Source organism: Rattus norvegicus, chromosome 8 (assembly GCF_021556685.1).
Source record: "Rattus norvegicus strain SHRSP/BbbUtx chromosome 8, alternate assembly SHRSP_T2T, whole genome shotgun sequence".
In the NCBI taxonomy this organism is placed as follows: Eukaryota; Metazoa; Chordata; class Mammalia; order Rodentia; family Muridae; genus Rattus; species Rattus norvegicus.
Genome location: NC_141541.1, coordinates 75,282,024 through 75,300,650, shown reverse-complemented (window position 1 = coordinate 75,300,650; position 18,627 = coordinate 75,282,024). Strand labels below are relative to the sequence as shown.

Sequence of the window (18,627 nt, the reverse complement as noted above, 5' to 3'; positions counted from 1 at the left end):
ATGAGAAAAAATAAGTCATCACTATCTTAAGCTGTTAAACTTGGGGGTGGCTTGTTTTACAGCAAGCAGTCAACACAACTGCGCCTTTGTTTGCCAATAAGGACAGAGGAAAATATAATTTTAAAAGACCTTTATTTTGAATAGAAAGTTTCTTTTTTAGTTAAAAACAAAAAGCCCACCATTATTAGCAGAGTACTGCTTTTGTAAAGACATCATGCTAAGCACTTTGTATCATTTTATCTCCAAAATTCTAAAGTACAATTTTCAATCTTCTATCTTTCCTTATGTAACAAACCAAAATTACTAGAACTTGATTCAATCCTAGCTATTTTGACCATTATCCTGTCTTTTTACACTGCCTGGTCTAGAATGAGTTCTAGGATACCCAGGGCTACACAGAGAAATCTGTCTTGAAAACAAAAACAAATGGCCTAGAAGTACAGCTCAGTGATAGAGCTAACATGCCTAAGATGTGAGAGGGCCTGGTCTAATACAGTTACAAAATTAAGTTTCATTAGAAAGCTTGACTGTGCCGGACATGGTGGAACTAGGAAGGCAGAGGCAGATGGATCTGTTGAGTTTTAGGTCAGCCTGGTCTATAGCGTGAGAGTTCTAGGACAGAAAAGGATGTTACAGAGAAACCCTGTCTCATACAACAAAAAAAAATGACCACAGATCAAGAATAGTGTATACTCAAAATACAAACTGAAAACCAAAGATAGCACTATATAAAGCCACTTTCCTATACTCTCTCATTACAATTCATGAAAACACAACACTGCACAGCAGTGGCAGCTAGTTTCTGTAACTACAGATTACTCAGGACCAGAAATACACCCCTAAAGTAGGCTTTCAAACCAAATCTCCAGGGCTTTTCCCTTTCTGGAAGTATTGAGGGTTGAACTAGGGCCTCCTGTGTACTCTACCACTAAGAAAAAGCCTCAGTCCTAATTCTTCTTTCTAATAAAGTTTTGGTACACAAGAAAACAAGATCTAATATAGAAAATGAGCCAGATGTAAAAGACATACATTGAGAGCATTTGCCATTCTGAAACAAAAGTCAACATGAGCATGGATCAAAATAGCAACAACGTGGCTTGACAGAACTCTGCCTATACGTGTGAAAGTGGAGCTGTAATATCCTAAGGTACGTTTAAGTACACTCAATGCAATTTAGAATGGTCTGAAAGTCAAATATTTAGGTGGTGTACACTCTCGAAATGGGGCACAAACTAGTCAAAATACACTTTTAAATGTTTTAACTTAGATCTCATGCACAGTACCAGTAAATGTATAGCATACCCGCATGTACTTTAAAAAAAGAAAAAAAAAAGAGGGACTGAAGAAATGGCTCAACAGATAAAAGCACTGACTGCTCTTCCAGATGTCCTGAGTTCAATTCCCAGCAACCACATGGTGGCTCACAACCATCTGTAATGGGATCTGATGCCTTCTTCTGGTGTGTCTGAAGACAGCTACAGTGTACTCATATACCTAAAATAAATAAATCTAAGAGAGAAAGAAAGAGAGAGAAAAGCAGAGGGGCGAACTTGTTCATAAGTAAAACTTTATTGAAAAACTGACACCAAAATAGGAGATCATTGTTGTAGACTTTATAAAATCAAACAATAATTACATTGTCTTGGTAGAGTAACTAAAGTTGATAAGGCTTTCTGTGAAAAACACGAATTCAGGAACTTGTATAGATGATTAGTGTTGCTTTCTTCTAAATGAACAGCCTGCAAAGGAATCAGGAGAGCGCATTAAACATCTTACGCTTTATCCATGGCGTGATTTAGTGGCAAAAAGTACTTTATAAATAAAGTTTTAGAAATCTTAGATTAGATGCAGGAATGTTAGATTTTAAATAGAAAACAAGTTTCTGCGTATTATGATTGATATAAATTTGCTGTAGTAACTGTTGTATGGGTTTATTCTGACATAAACACAATGATCACTGTTTTCAAATTATACCATGGAGTCTACCTAAGACCATAAACTAAACTCAACAGTTCAAACTGTTTTGGAGATTCTTATTCCCTAATTCCTCAGTCTCTTTCCTCTTCAGTCTCCCAAAACAGTAACTTTGTCTAGAGTTCTCAGATGTTTGAACTCTGCCACGGAGACTATCTGCTAGCATATGCACACAAGCTTCCAATGGCATGGCATGAGAACAAGTCCCAGCAACACTCCAAGTGCACATTAACTACAGCATTGCTCTCATGTGTCACGTTTCTGTATGCGGAAATGTGGAATGTATATGTGGGAGAGAAAGAGAGGGAGAGGGTTTCTCTGTGCAGCCCTGGCTGTCCTGTAAGTCACTACATAGACCAGGCTGGCTTTGAACTCAGATCTACCTGCGTCTACCTTGAACAGTGAGGTTAAAGGCCCGTGCCACTACACCCCCAATTCTTATGTTGACTTTGGACTCTGATCTTACCTAGTCACACCAAATTGATCTTGGATTTTCGCCAAAACATACGCAAATTTCCAGTATTATGGAGTTATAAATATGAATGTATTATGAAAAACTACATACACAATTATGTTATTAAGAATTAATAATGTTAATTTGAATTTTAAATTAAATAGTTATCCATAAAATAAAATGCGAGGCATTTTAATCGATACAACTGAGATATTTGTTCATTAACTGGCAATGATTTAAAAAAACCTTTTATGCACCAAATACATAAGAAACAAAATATTAAAAAAGAAATCTCATGGTTAAAAAAAACCCTGTGTTGTTGTGTAGGCAGTACTATTTGCTTCCATTCTGACTTATTTTTATTTTATTCCAAGTTAAACATTGATAAATCTATAAGATTTTAAGTATTCTAAAGTTAGAAAAAATAATGGCAGTATCACAAGTATAAACTTAGCCATTTGAAATGGGGATTCTTTTTATTATTAATATACATTTTAAAATGTATTATTTTTAAATGTATTTTTATTTCATGTGTATTAAATATATGTCTATGTGAGGGTGTTGAATCTGCTGGAACCAGAATTAGAGACAGTTGTGAACTGCCATGTGGGTGCAAGGAATTGAGCCATGTGGTTTCTGGAATTTAAACTCAGGGCCTCTGGAAGAATAGTCAGTGCTCATAACCACTGAGCCATCTCCCAGCTCAGGTACAGGGAACTGAATCCAAGTCCTTTCAAAGAGGAACCAGTGCTCTTGACTTGGGAGCCATCTCCCTAGGCTGAACTAGGGACTTTTTAAAGAGCCCACAATAAAACATGTAAAATCTCATTACTGGGTTTAAACGTGACAAACGATATACCTTCTGTGAGCCTGGCTTTCCCTCCTGTGGGCTGGCACAGCACGGTTGAACAACCCACACAAAGAACCACTGTCTGAGCATGGCTGAAAACTGTAGTAATCTTGTAGCAACCTAAAAGGGAGGGGAACCATACATTAAAAACTTGAAAAGCAGATGAAAACACGGTACCAGCTCATCATTTTTCTTGTCAATATGTAAGGTACATGTTATATAATAAGTGATGTTTTAACACATTTCCTGTAAACTCTGTAAACAATTATTCTAGAAGCCACGTGTGTTTTTTTTAAAGGTGAAACATTAAATTTAGCATTCCTGAAACATCAACATCTCGGTATGTAACAGACATGTCATCTTTTTCATGGTATATCTTCGGAGTTTAGTGCATTATTCTTAAATTCTGTTTCCATCTAACATTTTAAGTACTAAACAGCCACATATGGTTAATGGTAAACACATCAGACGGCAGTTTGAGACTGAAGAAATCGACATACTTTTGTTGCATTGTGGAAAAGAAAATTCATCATCTTAATTAACAACATAAAGGCTTAAGTCAACGTTATCTTTACCTGGCTCCCATATGTTTCTACTAAGGTTTGAGTATGTTTCTTTAATATGGCCCTGTGACAATTCTGGGATGCCATTTCTATTCAACAGTGGATCCTGACTTATTCAAGTTTGGATCTTTTCAGAAACGTCCTTTAGGACAAGAAGATATGAAAATTTACCTGGACATTTCACATCCATGAAGTAAGAATTTGGGCTCTGAACCAGCCGTTTCTTCTTATGTTTTTTCTTTTCCTCTTCCAAGGAAGGGTGTAATAGATCTCTAGCCAGCTGAGTAAGAAAGCATATTGTTACTGCTGGAGTCAAAGTATATGGGTGGCGGATTGAACCACGAGAATGCAAAGCAGGAGCAACAGGCATACTGGGCAGAGGGGGAACTTGAGATACCAACTTTTCAAAATAGGACCACTTTCACCCATACTTTGCCAGTCCTTGTCCTGGGACTTTATGGCGCTCGGGCAGCATATGGGAAAGAGAACACCCTTTTTCGTTCGGCTGGACAGCCATTAAAGCTAAGTAAGAACTAGAGTCTGGCTCAGGCCTCCCCGAAGAAGCACCGCAGCAGATCAGAGCAAGGCCAGGATGACCTCAGCCCCGAGGCTCCACATGGAATAGCCGGCACAGGGCTGCTGCACGCTCGCCCGGAGTGGAATGAACGTGTCAGAAGCTGCGAGGGTTAACCAGCAGAAACCTGAAGCCCCCAGTGGGCTAGGAGCTGCACTCCGTGAGCCGGCCGCTCACGCAAGCCCAAGCAGGGCCCGCCACGCCGCGCTGCGCCGCCCGGACAAGTCTCGACAAGCCCGCCACGCCCCGGCCAGCGCCACGAGCTGCGGTGAGGAGCAAGAGACGCCGCGGGCTTAGCCGCCTACAGAGGCGCCAGACTAACAGAAAACCTGAAGGAGAGTAAGCCCAAGACCAAAGTCAAAAACTCACAGGCATGGTGACAGCCCCGCAAGCGCGGCCGCTCCAGATCTCTGAGATGAGGTGCTCGCTTTCGAGCGCCTAGCAGCAACTTCCGGGATAGAGGCGGCAGGGCGGAGTGGAGGGGAATGGGGGCGGGAGTGGCCGCTCTAGGCTGCCGTCTCTGTGGTACGACTCCCTCCCCGAATGCCGGTCCAAGACCCTGGAAGGTCTAAACAGCTTAAGCTCCGACTCCGCCCTTGACCCAGGCCAGGCTTGAAGTCCTGGGCATTAGACATTAGAGAGAAGTCAGATCCGAGGCTGCACCCAGCCTGGCCTCCCCCTGTGTTTATGCGGGGTAGGGGAGAAGGGGACACACAGAACAATAATCTTTGTTCTTCACTGTATTGAAAGCACGATAGGCGGGCCTGGGAGGGTGCTGGCTCAGCGCTTAAGAGTGTGTACAGCTCTAGCAGTAGACCTGGATTTGGTTTTCAGAACTGAGCCAGGCGGTTCGGAACTGCCTCAAACTCAACTCCACGGAGATCTGCAGGTCTTTTCTGATCCCTATGGCGCTGCACTCACATGTGCGCGCGCACACTCACAGATACACTCATAATTAAATTTAAAAATCTGATATTGGGGTTGGAGGTGTAGATCAGTTAGTAGCGTGCTTGCCTTGCATTCATGAAGCCTTAGGCTAAATCCCTAACACCACTAAATAAATTATTTTTGACTAGAAAGATCCCAATGAAGGATTGTGAAGCAGTTCCCCTGTCTTGTGCCTGTGCCATCTAAGGAGTGAGACCTGAAGTTCTGCTCAGGATAGGCTTTACCTCTGGTTTGCTTTGCTCTGAAATAGTTTTTAAACAAATCCCATTTGCTGCTGTGTTTAATATGCCAAGAGGCTCTGTCCAATAAACATGGTAGATGGCACCGAAGAAAGAAACCTGATGCTTACACACACACACACACACACACACACACACACACGCACCATAAGCTTCACCCTAAGACTGTCCTACAAACACCTCTAATCACCTTTTATTTCTCTTTGAAAAAAAGATATATAATACTCAATTTGTATAAAACTGAAGATTAATATACCACGTACCCTCATGGAGGAGTACTAGCCTAGTAAGTAAGAAACCCTGGGGTTGATTTCCAGCACTGAATAAAACCAGGGGTGATGGGGCACACTTATAATCCAACATTTGGGGTGTAGGCAGGAAGATCAGAAGTTTAAGATCATCTCCTTCTCCCTTTCCCCTCCCCCTCTCAGTCTTCCTCTGCCACTCCTGTGTACACATGTTCTTCTTTTCTTTTCCCTTACCCCTCTGCCTCCCTCCCCCAGCAACTTCCCTGGCTTCCTTCCTTGGGACCAGTGAACCTGCTGTTATACTTTAATTTGGCTTAAATTATTTTATTTTATCCTCAAAGAAAACCTACTAACCCAATTAAAATTAAACACCTCATCCTAACACAGGATTTCCCCTTGTACCTTTATTAACTGCCATTTCACCATGTGCCACCTCTGTCTTCTATCCAGAAGCAGCCCTTTGCCCTGTTCCCCTCTGATGTCCCTTCCCCTTCTCCCTCGTCCTCTATCTTTACCCCTCCCAAGCCTGTTAGTGTCCACTTTCCACCCCCAATAAATAAAAGGAAAAAAAAATAAGTTCAAGATCATCCTCACCCACATGAGACCATCTCTGGACACCACAAATAATGACAAATGAATAAACTATAAATCAATACTAAACGTGGTCAAAGTTCCGATGTCCTAATGCCCATGGTCTCTGATCACTGGAAAAGTTTAGTTAAGGCTGCAGTTTGAATGAGATTCCTTGCCTAGTCTCTGGCTTGATACCCAGTTGGTGCTGTTTCTGTAGGTTTAGGAGGTGTGGCCTCGTTGCAGAAAATATCTCACTGGAAGCCAGCTTTGAGGTGTTAAAAGAGTTACAATCCCAGTTAGCTATCTGCTTCATGCTTTCCATTTAAGATGTGACTCTCAGCTTACTGCTCCAGTCGCCATGCCTGCCCGGTGCCATGCATCCACATTGTGATGGTGACGGACTCTTACTGTCCTGGAACCATAAACCTAAATAAACCTTTCCATCTAGAAGTTGCCTTGGTCATGAAGTTTCTTCCCAATGGTAGAAAAGTAATGAATACAATGGCTTGGTAGGGAGTGGGGGTTGAGAGAAGGGGGTAGAAGTGCTGTGGGGGGGGGGTGCTGGTTGGCAGTGGTTTTGATTTTTATTTTTGGAGATACGGTCTCGCTATATATCCCCAGATAGCCTCAAACTCCTTATCCTATTGCCTTGGCCTTCCAGCATGCTGGGATGCGGGTGTGTGCCAACACCACACCAGATATTGCCAGTGAAGATGGAGGAAGGAGACAGTGAGTCAAGGAATGTGGGAGGCCATTCCATGCAGCAAACCAAGGGAGTGAACCTCCAGAAAGAAACTGCTCTCCAAACTCCTCAGTTGTAGCTGAGATCTGGGTCAAACTTTCAAAACACAGAACTTTACCACTGTACTTTGTATTATTTGAAACCACTATATTTATGGTAATATTACAGAAATAATAGCTGAGGGAAGACCTGGGAACTGATTTTAACTTTCATTGTTTCCTTCACCTATCCTACTTTTCACAACTAAACAGAATGCAAAGAACCTTCTTATAGATAAGGTTTCGGCTACATCAGGATTTAAACTGTGTGAGATGGCGCAGAGGGTAAAGGTGCTTGCCACCAAGCTGGTAACCTGAGTTTGATCCAGGGAACTCATGTGTTGGACTGAGAGACCCGACTCCCTCGTGCTGTCCTCTGACTTTAATAAACATGTGTGCAGTGTTGGCATACATGGTAAATGAAGTTTTAATTTCAGTTTGTGAGGTGAGAAAAAGAATTAGGGTTCTCTGCCAGGTGGTGGTTGATAAGTTATTTCCCCACCAGTGAAATGAGTCAATTCAAGACAGATTAGAATATGTAAAAGCAGATTTATTGGGAAGCAGCTCACTGATCCCAAGCAATTAGGCCAGGAAGTTGCCATAGGAAGGGAGAGAAAAGAGAAAGGAGAGACCAAAATGGATGATATAGGGAAGAGCCTCTGAGGGAGGGGAAGCCCAGCCCTGGGCTGGAAAGTCCAGGGTAGAGGGCAGGGTATGTTGGGAGAACCTGAAGGCCAGGTCCATTTTGATACGTTAAATATACACCTCAGTTGTTTGTCTCGGGTCCGAATCTCAACAATGGTTGCCCCTTTCTTTAATCCCAGCATTCAGAAGGCAGAGGCAGGTGGATCTTGAGTTTGAGGCTAGCTTGGTCTACAGAGCAAGTTCCAGGATAGCCAGAGCAACACAAAGAAACCCTGACTTAAAAACCCCCTCAAAAAATTATTTTTAAACATTAGGGTTCTCTGAAAGGATAGAGCTGAGAGAGAGGTGGGGGAAGAAGGAGAAGAGGAGGAGAAAAGGAGGGAAGGGAAGGAGAGGAAAGAGGAGGAAAATGAAGGGTGGGGTAAGGGAGGGGGAGAGAGAAAGGGGGGTGGGGAATGTCTGGGTAGTCCAGCAATGGCTGTTTTCATGCTGGAGAAGCAGAAGCAATTCAGGAAGCTCGATGCCTTAACAGTCACAATCTGGAAATTGAAAGTCTGGAAGTTCCCCAGAGAGTCCACGTATTTAGTCTAACTTAAAAGGCTGAGGAGTCCGAGTCTGTCAGCATTGACGGCAGCATGGCCGTGCTTACTCAGAAGGAAAGTGGCTTTTAAGGCCACAGCCTTGCTCTCTCTCGATGCTCTTTTTATCCAGGCTGGAGCCTGCTGGAAGGTGCAATTAAGCAGTGGAGCCTGCAACCCAACCCAGTCAATATCACGTATGGCAGTCCTATGTGGACAGTCCCCCAGTGGATCCCCACCCCCACACACAGTGCATTTCCTCAGTCCTTGCCCTGTCTTAATCCAGTCAATTAACAATGTCAACCCTGCGCCTGGAACCCCAGAGTTGGACAGGCCTGAGACTCTTCCTGTTCTGTGCTTGAAACGTACAAGAGGATGTTATACGACTTAGGGCTTAGCCATGCAGGCTTTTGCCACTCTGCAGACCAGCAGCACCCTTACTAACCTCACTTACTAACCTTTTAGAAATAGAGACTCTAGGACAAGTTCCAAGATCTTCAGAATTTGAATTTCATCATTTCCCAGTAGTGTGTGTGAATCTCCCCATATAAGAAGCCTTAACCTAGACTTACTGTGTTCTTTGTTTGATGTATGGTGCAGGGGGTGTGACTTAACGGGCACATGCTGAGTACATGTTCTCTGAGCTACACTGCCAGCCACACACTGCCACTTTCTAGAGTCTTTTTTACCTTTTCAGTAGGAATGTCAGATTCTTGCTACTCCAGGGACAAGAATATTTCTCTTGATTGGAGCAAGAAAGCAGCCATCTTCCCTGCAAGAGGCTTCTGCTTCTCATGCCACAGAGTCCTGCCCCCCTCTACCGTATGATACTGGGTATTAAATGAATGTTAGAAATATCAAAGCAGGGGTTGGGGATTTAGCTCAGTGGTAGAGCGCTTGCCTAGGAAGCGCAAGGCCCTGGGTTCGGTCCCCAGCTCCGAAAAAAAGAAAAAAAAAAAAAAAGAAATATCAAAGCAGCAGCACAGGACAGTTAAATGAGAGGCCCATGTGACTGTCTAACACCTTTCCAGGTGATTTCTACGCAAAGCTAGGGTTGAGAACCACTGTTATGAGTTTTCAGGACAGTTTAGGATTTCAATAAGCAAAGTCCACACACACACACACACACAGAGGGGGGGGGAGAGAGGGAGGGAGGAAGGGAGGGAGAGAGAGAGAGACTGTATCAATTATATATATAACAATTATATATAATTGGATATTTTATTTGCACTTCTTTTTTTTCTTCTTTTTTTTTTCTTTTTTTTTTCAGAGCTGAGGACTGAACCCAGGGCCTTGCGCTTGCTAGGCAAGCGCTCTACCACTGAGCTAAATCCCCAACTCCTTTATTTGTATTTCAAATACCCCCTTCCCAGTTTCCCCTCTGAAAACCCCCTAACTCATCCCCTTCCCTCTATGAGGGAGTTCCCCTACCCACTCCCCCTTCACCACCCTAGCATTCCCCTATGCTGCATCAAGCCTCCACAGAACCAAAAGATGCTCCAACCTATAACAAGGACACATGCTCCACTATGTTCATAGCAGCCTTATTTATAATAGCCAGAAGCCTAGTGCTTCATTTTAAAAATGTTATATATAAATAAATCCAGCCAGATGTGATGGGCGGGGCTGTAATTCCAGCATTTGGGAACCAGTGGCAGAATTACTGAGAGCGTTCCAGGTCAGCCTGGATTACAAAGTGAGACCCTGTCTTAATAAACAAACAAATCTAACTTTAGTAGCCAGATGAGATCTCCCAGAATCTAGCCTGCCAGTCTTCCAGGGTCAGGTCTCTGGCCTTCTCCTCATCTCCCCTGCCATTGCTGCCTGCAAACCTTCTCGCTGTCTGCCCAAGCCACCAGGGAAGACATAGAGCTACTTTCTTTTTTTTTTCTTTTCTTTTTTTTCGGAGCTGGGGACCGAACCCAGGGCCTTGCGCTTCCTAGGCAAGCGCTCTACCACTGAGCTAAATCCCCAACCCCAGAGCTACTTATTTTGAGCCGTACAGAGGTACTCTCTCAAAGCCTATGGTGATCCTGCAGCCTGTAGCAAAGATGTTTTGAGGTCGGCATAAAGGAATGTGGACAGAACCTTTCCCTTTTATAGACTTTTATTGCCTACATTAATCACTTCTTAATAACCAACGAGGTCCCATGCTGCTTTGTCTGTATTCTCTCTCTTAAAATTCCACATGCCACTCAAAGGTCAGGGTTTGTTCTTTCTCTCCTCAGAAGCTAGCAATGAGCTGTTTAAGCCTGCCGCTCAACGCAGCCAACTTGATGATTGCTCTCTGTGGACAAGCTGTGATTCAACTGGAATCCTTCTGGTTTCAAATCTCTGGATCTTTCCTGATGGATGCCATTTATTATTCCTCCCTCTGAATTCTGGGTAGTCTTCAGTTAATTCACTTCTAGAATCGGGAGAATAATCTTTACTCATTTGGGGGTTAATGACATTGCAAAAAATGTGACTTCTTCTCTTGGGAAGTGTGCATAAGCAAAATAGATGGAATTCTCTCTGGTTTTTCCTTAGCAAGAGCTGATCAAAAGGCTGTAGTTAAAGGGCTCAAAGTGTTAAGTGGAATGAATGGCGCTTTCATTATTTACAGCAAAAAGAAACTCCACTGTTAATGGAATGTCTGTAACATACAGAGGGCAGACAATGTAAACCTCTCTCCTGGGAGCATGGTGACTTTACTGAAAGCTACTTAACTCTGAAGCTGTTTTCTTGACTATAAAATGAAGTGTGTGTGTGTGTGTGTGTGTGTGTGTGTATGTGTGTGTGTGTACAGGTATGCATATATGTGTGGGTGCACACATATGTGTGCATGTTTGTACAATGTATATGCACATACATGTGCATGTGTGTACAAGTCAGAGGTCAAACTGTCTAAGTTCCTCAGGAGCTGTCCATCTAGTTTGTTGAGACAGTGTCTTTTTACTATGTCAGTTGGGCTGTCTAGCTATTGAGCCCTGGGGATCCTCCTGTCTCCCCAGTTCTGGCGTTATAAGCCTACATACCATGCCTCGTTCTTTATGTGGGTGCTAGGGATCTCAGGTCCTCATGCTTAAGTGATATGAATTTTACCCACTTTTACCTCAGTCCCCTAAAATGAAAATAATCTCATAAAGTGTTTCATCAAATGAAACAGTGCTTAACAAATGCTAACTACAGTTCTTTGTGCTTGTCAACTTTTTTTGTTTTTCTTTTTGAGACAGAGTCTCTACATAGCCCTGGCAGTCCTAAAACTCTCACTGAGTAGACCAGCCTGGCCTGGAACCCACAGAGTTCCATTTGCTTCTGCCTTCTGAGTGCTAGGATTAAAGGCATGTGCTACCACCACAAATGTTTGTCAACAGTTGAAAAAACTAGGTGGAACTAGTAAGATGGCTTAGATGGTAAGAGCTCTTGTGGTGGAAACCTGGCACCCTGGGTCTATTGCCTGGAAGGTAGACGGAGAGGAACAACTCCACAAAGTTGTCCTCTGGCCTCCACGTGGATACTGTTGTGAGTGTGCTCACACATACACAAATACTGAAATACACACAATAATAACAAATAACAGTACATTTAAAATTAAGATATCAGTTTGAGCTGGGCCTCTGGTGGCCCAGGCCCTTACTCTCAGCTGCTGGGGAGACTAGGGCATAAAAATTGTAAGTTCAAGGTTGCATGGGATACAGGGTGAATTCAAGGCCAGTCTGGGTGATCAGAGACCCAGTCTCATAACTAAATGTCCGTTCTTTTCCAGGACTGGGTTTATACCTTGTGGCACAGTGCTTGTCTAGTGTGTATGAAGCAGAGCTCAATCCCAGTACCAACGAAGGAAGAAGTGGCTTAAGGCCTCTACATCTTATCCTGTTGGTGAAATGTCTCATAAGTACTTTAAAATCCAATGTCTTCACATTAGCTCCACCTTAAGTGATGTTGTGAATATTTTTCATATGGACAAAGAATGCAGTGGAGTCCACTACATTTCACCAAAAGAAAAGAGACTGTTCTTTCAAGTTCCAGTAGGTGGCGCAAGGAGCTACTTGTCCTACCTGTGCTGGCCAGGAAAGGTAGGTCATCTTTGTTTGAGGAGCCCTCCCAGGTCTGTCTGGTTTGTGATAATGACTCCACATGTAGCTATGTAAACAGTTTCCTTCAGACACAGTCAATGGGCACCATTGGTTTTCCTAAAGAAAGTATCCAGTGTATTAGACAATTGATCATAAGTTTAGTTTACCCTCAATATTTTTTCCTAAATATTGCATTCATCGGAAGCTAGTTAACTGCATTAAAACTACTTAAATTCCAAATTCCTCTTAGACAAAAATGTCTCTACATGAAGCATGGGGTCTAAACATGTCGAATTATGACAATGTCTTGTTCAAGCATCCAATAGAGGCCTGTTGTTATGGACGAGGCCAGCTGAGCAGGCTGTGTATAATGTATAATCTCAAGTGACGACATTTGGTAAGTGAGTTTGTGCTGGTCCGTAGTTTTGCTCATTTCTGTTGTGTAAATAATTCCATCATGCTGATATTGAGCTATGAAGGCCAGAAGAGGGAACCAGATCTCCTGAAGCAGGAATTACAGATAGTTGTGAGCCACCTGACATGGGTGCTGGAAACCAAACTGTGGTTCTTTGCAAGAGCAGCAAGTGCTCCTTAGCTGATAAGACCATCCCTCCAGCCCTACAGCACTGGTTTCAAAGGGTGCAGGAGCCTGGTTGGGTTGCACAGGCAGGGGATGAAGGCCTAACTTTTAACAATCAGGCTCTATGACAGGGAACTGGGACTCTTGTCATGAAAGCAGAAGCCAAGAAGTCAAAACCCACATGTTTTTTAGAGCAGGTAAATTCACAGGATAGCCTGTGCCCCCTGAACTACTGTAATATGGTTCCCCAGAGCCTTTAGCTAGACCCAGCACTTACCTTTGAATCTGGGGCAGGGCCACACCTATGTTAGAGTAAGTCCCTGAACTTGGGCCTGATCAATTGTTGGAGAAGTTGGATAGGACTTGGATGATCCTGTCAGCTGCTGTTGTTTGTTTGTTTCTGAAACATACATGATTGATGTCAGCTGGAGGTATAGATCACCCTATAGAAAAATTCCAGGCTAGACAAAACCTTGAGTGTAGCATCATAAGCCCATCCACTTCCCCACTTCACAAGAGAATGTACCAGGAAATGGCTAGATGGAGAGAGCATCGTTCCAGGATGAACATAAGTTTTTCACCTCTAAACTTACCGGCAGAGATGGCCTGCGTGCCTGTCACTAACAGGCCACCATGATGAAAACACCAGGTAGGCATCAAGCAGCAGATCCCTGGTGTGGGTGTGGCCCCTCTCCTTGTCCCTCTATGGGTTTAGCTTTGGCTCATTGAGTTTCAAGTAAAAAGACCTCTCACGCTTGCCTCAGCCGAAACCAAGCTGAGCACTGGTCATGTGCCAGGGCCGAGCCCCATGGGAGGAGGAACAAAATCCAGAAAGGCCACTGGGAATGGAGCTATCCTCTGGCTGCCTCCTTTTCCTCTCAGGGCAACCTAGTTTCTCATCTCCTCTCCCTGATACCTCTTTGGTCTCTTCTTTCCATAGCCCACTTGCCCTCGCTTCCCTGTGTACATGCTGAATAAGGCCTCACCTCCCTTTTATATGCTGTCCTACTTCTGAGGCCAACGGTGACTGACCAGAGTTCTCTGTCCCAATTCCAAATGTGGTAGAGAGAGAATCATTGTCTCAGTGCGGCTCTAGAGTATCTGCCCCAACCATCTGTGGCCAGGGCGGCAGGGATATTTGAGGTGATAGTAGCCCCAGTAGAGGGGCCTGGGGAAAGGAGTCATAGGCCAAATGGAACCCCACAAGGTACTACTCCTTCTTAAGCATTGTCACTGCTTCCTGTGGCATAGAAGTCTTCTCTAGGCTGTCTAAGGCTGCTCTGTCTTCTCCATGAAACATGGGATGTTAATGGAATATAGTGTATTTTTAATTAATTAATTAATTAATTAAAGACATTGTCTCTCTGTGAAGCTTAGTCTGGCTTGAAATTTGCTATGTAGACAACAAGGCTAGCCTCATACTCATAGAGATCCACCAACTCTGTCCCTAAGTGCTGGGGTTAAAGGCCTGTGCCACCATGCCCATTGGTTATAGTTTCTTCATTTTCTCCATAATCTCAGGGAAAAAATGTCTACAACTTGAGGCCGTATTGATGCCTGTGGTCCATGCTGCCACTGGGAACCATGTCTGGGTCTGTAGTTCTGCTACAGCGGGGATTGGGGGTAGGATGTTGATATCTGTGGCCCATGTTATCACTGAATGTCTTACAGATGTTCATGGTCTGTGCTGCCACCTGAACTATGGTGTCCATGGTCCAGAGTTGCCCCAGAGGCAATGTTGATAGTGGTAGACTGTGCTGCCACCGAGGACTATGATAGTATCTTGGCCTATGTTGTGTCAGAGGGCCTTGTTGATGTTCATGGTCTATACTGCTATCAGAGACCATGCTGAGGTCCATGAAATATGCTGATTGCTGGAGGTCATGTTGATGTCTGTGGTCTGTGCTGCTGCCAGGGGGCCATGGTCCTGCTGCAGCTGCAGCCTCTGTTGATCTCTGTGGCCTGTGTTACCACCAAAAGCCATGCAGATGTCCATGGACTGGGATGCTCCTGAGAATTGTGTTGGTGTCTGAGGCATATACTGCCACCAGAGACCATGCTGAGGTCTGTGGCATGAGCTGACACCGGAGGCCAGGTGTATGTTTCTGGTTCATGGTGTCGCCAGATGTGGAAGTCCATGATCTGTGCTCCTGCTGACTGTAAAGGACAAGGAAGCTTCTTCTGAAGTGGTATTGATGACTACAGGCTCACAGTTGAGAAAGGGAGACACACAGGCTTCTGGGACAACCCCTACCCTTTAAAAAAAGTAACAACTTACACAGGAAGCCAAGAGAACTCAAAAATTTGATGACTACTGGTGGGGGTTCAGTGGGGGAAACCCATTTTTCTTTAATGGGCTGGCCACAGGGAGTGTGACCATGTGACTATATGGACAACACAAGTTGGGCTTTTTTTTTTAATCTTGGGTTTTGGGGGTGGGCAAAAGGCCACAAGGGGTAGAGAGAAGACCTGGAAAATTGGGAAGCACGGGTGATCAGGGAGCACTAGGTGAAACCCCCAAATAATCAATACAAATGTTATGTCTTAAAATGTCTACAAAAGGTTGTATTCCTGTGGAATAATCAAATCTGGAGAGGAATCGTGGAAGGAAGTGAATGTTCGAATGAGAGGAATACTAAGAACTCAGTTGACAAGATCTACATGTGCCCAGCTGCATGTTTTACAACCAACGAAAGGAATAGGCACTATACACAAGTAATTCATTTGCAAAGAGCCTTTTAACACAGGGCTATTATGTGTAAGTGAGAATTGGTTCAACCATACTTCGAGGAATCCAATGATAAAATCTGAAATTAGGGGTGAGAAGCAGAAAACCTGGAGGTCCTGATCCAAATGGATTCCTGCCCCAGGTTTATAAGACATCATTGGAGGAGCTGTGGGCCAGGTTTTTAAATCTGTTTCTTAGCTCAAAAAGCAACGAAGACTCCTTTCCCTATAATCTGTAATTAATGAGGATGAGGAGGAGGGTTAAGGAGGAAGAAGAGGCAAAGGGAGAGAAACAAAGAAGTATTTCCTATGCAATTGTGTTGTGTTAGGTACTATGCTAAGTACCTCACATGCACTGTCTCATTATACATTATCTTTTGAGACAAGGTCTTATGAAACCCAAGGCAGATTTTTTCGTATCTCTTTCTTTATTGGATTTTTTAAAATTTACATTTCAAATGTTATTCCCTTTCCCGGTTTCCTGTCCATAAACCCCCTATTCCCTCCCCCTCCCCTTCTTCTATGAGGGTGTCCTCCCCAACCACCCACCCCTTCCTACCTCCCCGCCCTGACATTCCCCTACACTGGGGGGTCCAGCCTTGGCTGGACCAAGGGCTTCTCCTCCCATTGCAGATTTTTACCACTGGCAAAATACCTGTGAGAAATGTCCTTGGAGGAGAAAATGCTTATTTCAGCTCCCGACTTCAGAGGTATCAGTCCATGGCCAGTCGGCTCCATCATTTTTATGCTGGTGTTGAGATAGAACACCGTGGTGCTAGCAGAGTACCAGAATATGGCAGAGGAGGCTGCTGCTCCCCTCATGGCAGTCAAGAAGCAGAGAAGGTCAGAGGGGGTTAGGAGCAGAAACAACTGTTGAGGGCGTGCACAGTGCATCATCTGCTTTTCTCTTGTGTGATAAAACACCATGACCCCAAATCAAACTTACGGAAGAGAGAGTTTTCTTCTGTTTATGGTTCCAGAGGAATACAAGTCCATCATGGCCGTCAGGCATGGCAGTGGGACCTGGAAGCTGGGTGCTCACATCTTCATACAGATACAAAGCAAAGCTCCCCTCCAGTGATGTCCCTCCTCCAGCCTTGCCATCAACTAGGGACCAAATGCTCAAGTGCTGAAACCTGTGTGGGACATGTCTCATTTAAACCGCCCTACTCAATGGCCTCCTTACTCCAGCACGGCCCCACCAGATATCAGTCTATTCAGCTACGAACTCATCAATGGATGGTTCCGTTGGGAAGTGTGTGTTCTCCTATTCCAGTTGCATCTCCAACTGGGGCCTGACACGCAGCACATGAGTCTCTGTGAATATTTAATATCCTAACCACAAAATCCAAAAAATGTGTAGAAGTTGCAATGTACTTGTCTTAGGGTTTTACCACTGTGAACAGACATCAAGACCAAAGCAAGTCTTATAAGGACAGCATTTAGTTGGGGCTGGCTTACTGGTTCACAGTTTCAGTCCATTATCATCAAGGTGGGAGCGTGGCAGCATCTAGGCAGGCATGGTGCAGGCAGAGCTGAGAGTTCTACGTCTTCATCCGAAAGCTGTAGTGGAGGACTGACTTCCAGGCAGCTAGGGTGAGGGTCTTAAGCCAACGCCCACAGTGACACACCTACTCCAACAAGGTCACACCTCCTAATAGTGCCACTCCCTGAGCCCAGCATATACAAACCATCACAATATGCATATTGTTAGGTGAATTGTGTGTAAGAGGTAACATTCCCATTATGTTCAAAGGAATGAGCAGCTCCCAACACATTCAAATGGACCAGTATGACTTCTGGTAAACCAGATAGCTCTGTGCTTATGGGTTCCACTGAAGGAGATCCCCATAAGACACAGGAGTAGATCCGAGAGGGCCCTGATCCTTGTTGCATGTGTCCAGTACACAATTGACCCTGACAAAAATACTATCAACATGAGCTGTCAGCTGGAACAATAAGCCAGAAGACTGCTGCCAGGAGATCTCTGGAGATAACTTTGTCTACCAGTTTGATGCTTTAGACTTCCGGGAGCTTTCCAGAGTAGCCTGGAGTCTAAATGGATGCACAGTGTTCTTTTGGGTTGTGAAAAACAGCTATCACCTGCCACTAGCTGGACCCAGTGGATCTTGGCGCTGCCTGCCAACCAGACATGTGAGACGTGCACTGGTTTCATACTTGTGCCTCTCCATTACCAAGCCTGCTTTCTATCTGGAAAACGCACCCGTATGAGCAGGATTTGAGGGCTTAGTTGTGGCAGCCCTAAGCAGGATGCACTCCAAATGTAGCCGACTCAGAGTGAAATAACACTAATGCTCCTTTTCATTTATGAACAACTTTACATTACAAAGCCCATCCCAATCATCATTAATTAAACCCGCCACTCGTCGCCCTCTGAAGCAGGGCTGAATTAGTCTGCTCATTTCACAGCTGACAAAGCACACAGAAAGGCTTAGGGATTTGCTGAAGTGAAGTGGGGTTCAGTCCAGGAAACCTGGCCCCATTCCTCCTCTCCTTCATCTTTATTTGCCTGGAAGAGGCCTTCTTCAGAAGTGCTCGATGCTTAACTCCAAGCGGCTTAAGGAACTCAGCTGGGAAGAGGAGCTTGGGCAGCCCAGGGCATCAGTGTGGACCTGGAGCTGTCTGAAAACAGCCATGACATATTTCTGTGGTTCTCAGTGAGTTAGAAATACATAATCCTCTGAGTTTCTCCTGCTGGAACAGAAGCAGGGTGTTAGGACCCGGTGATAAAGTGATAAATCTGCCACCTACCCACACTTTAATGTCATTACTAGATCCCTTTGTTGTCTCGCTGTGCCTGTGGGTTTCACATCTG

The 18,627-nt window shown here is 44.3% G+C and overlaps 1 protein-coding gene and 1 long non-coding RNA gene across 2 annotated transcripts; both read right to left on the bottom strand.

Moving 5' to 3' along the window:
• Positions 1 to 1,546: 1,546 nt before the first annotated feature.
• Rps27l (ribosomal protein S27-like) lies at positions 1,547 to 6,478 on the bottom strand. Its single transcript, NM_001276477.1, is given in 5 exon segments — positions 1,547 to 1,739; positions 3,288 to 3,398; positions 4,013 to 4,121; positions 4,785 to 5,035; positions 6,445 to 6,478. Coding segments are annotated over 4 exon segments (255 nt in total). The 5' UTR covers positions 4,791 to 5,035; positions 6,445 to 6,478; the 3' UTR covers positions 1,547 to 1,710.
• Positions 6,479 to 10,514: 4,036 nt separating this feature from the next.
• On the bottom strand, positions 10,515 to 17,403 carry LOC102554897 (uncharacterized). The gene is made up of 4 exons (XR_015627799.1): positions 17,253 to 17,403; positions 13,342 to 13,464; positions 12,467 to 12,601; positions 10,515 to 10,833 (listed from the first exon to the last, which is right to left on the bottom strand). It is a non-coding gene; the product is annotated as an uncharacterized LOC102554897 (long non-coding RNA).
• Between the last annotated feature and the right edge of the window lie 1,224 nt (positions 17,404 to 18,627).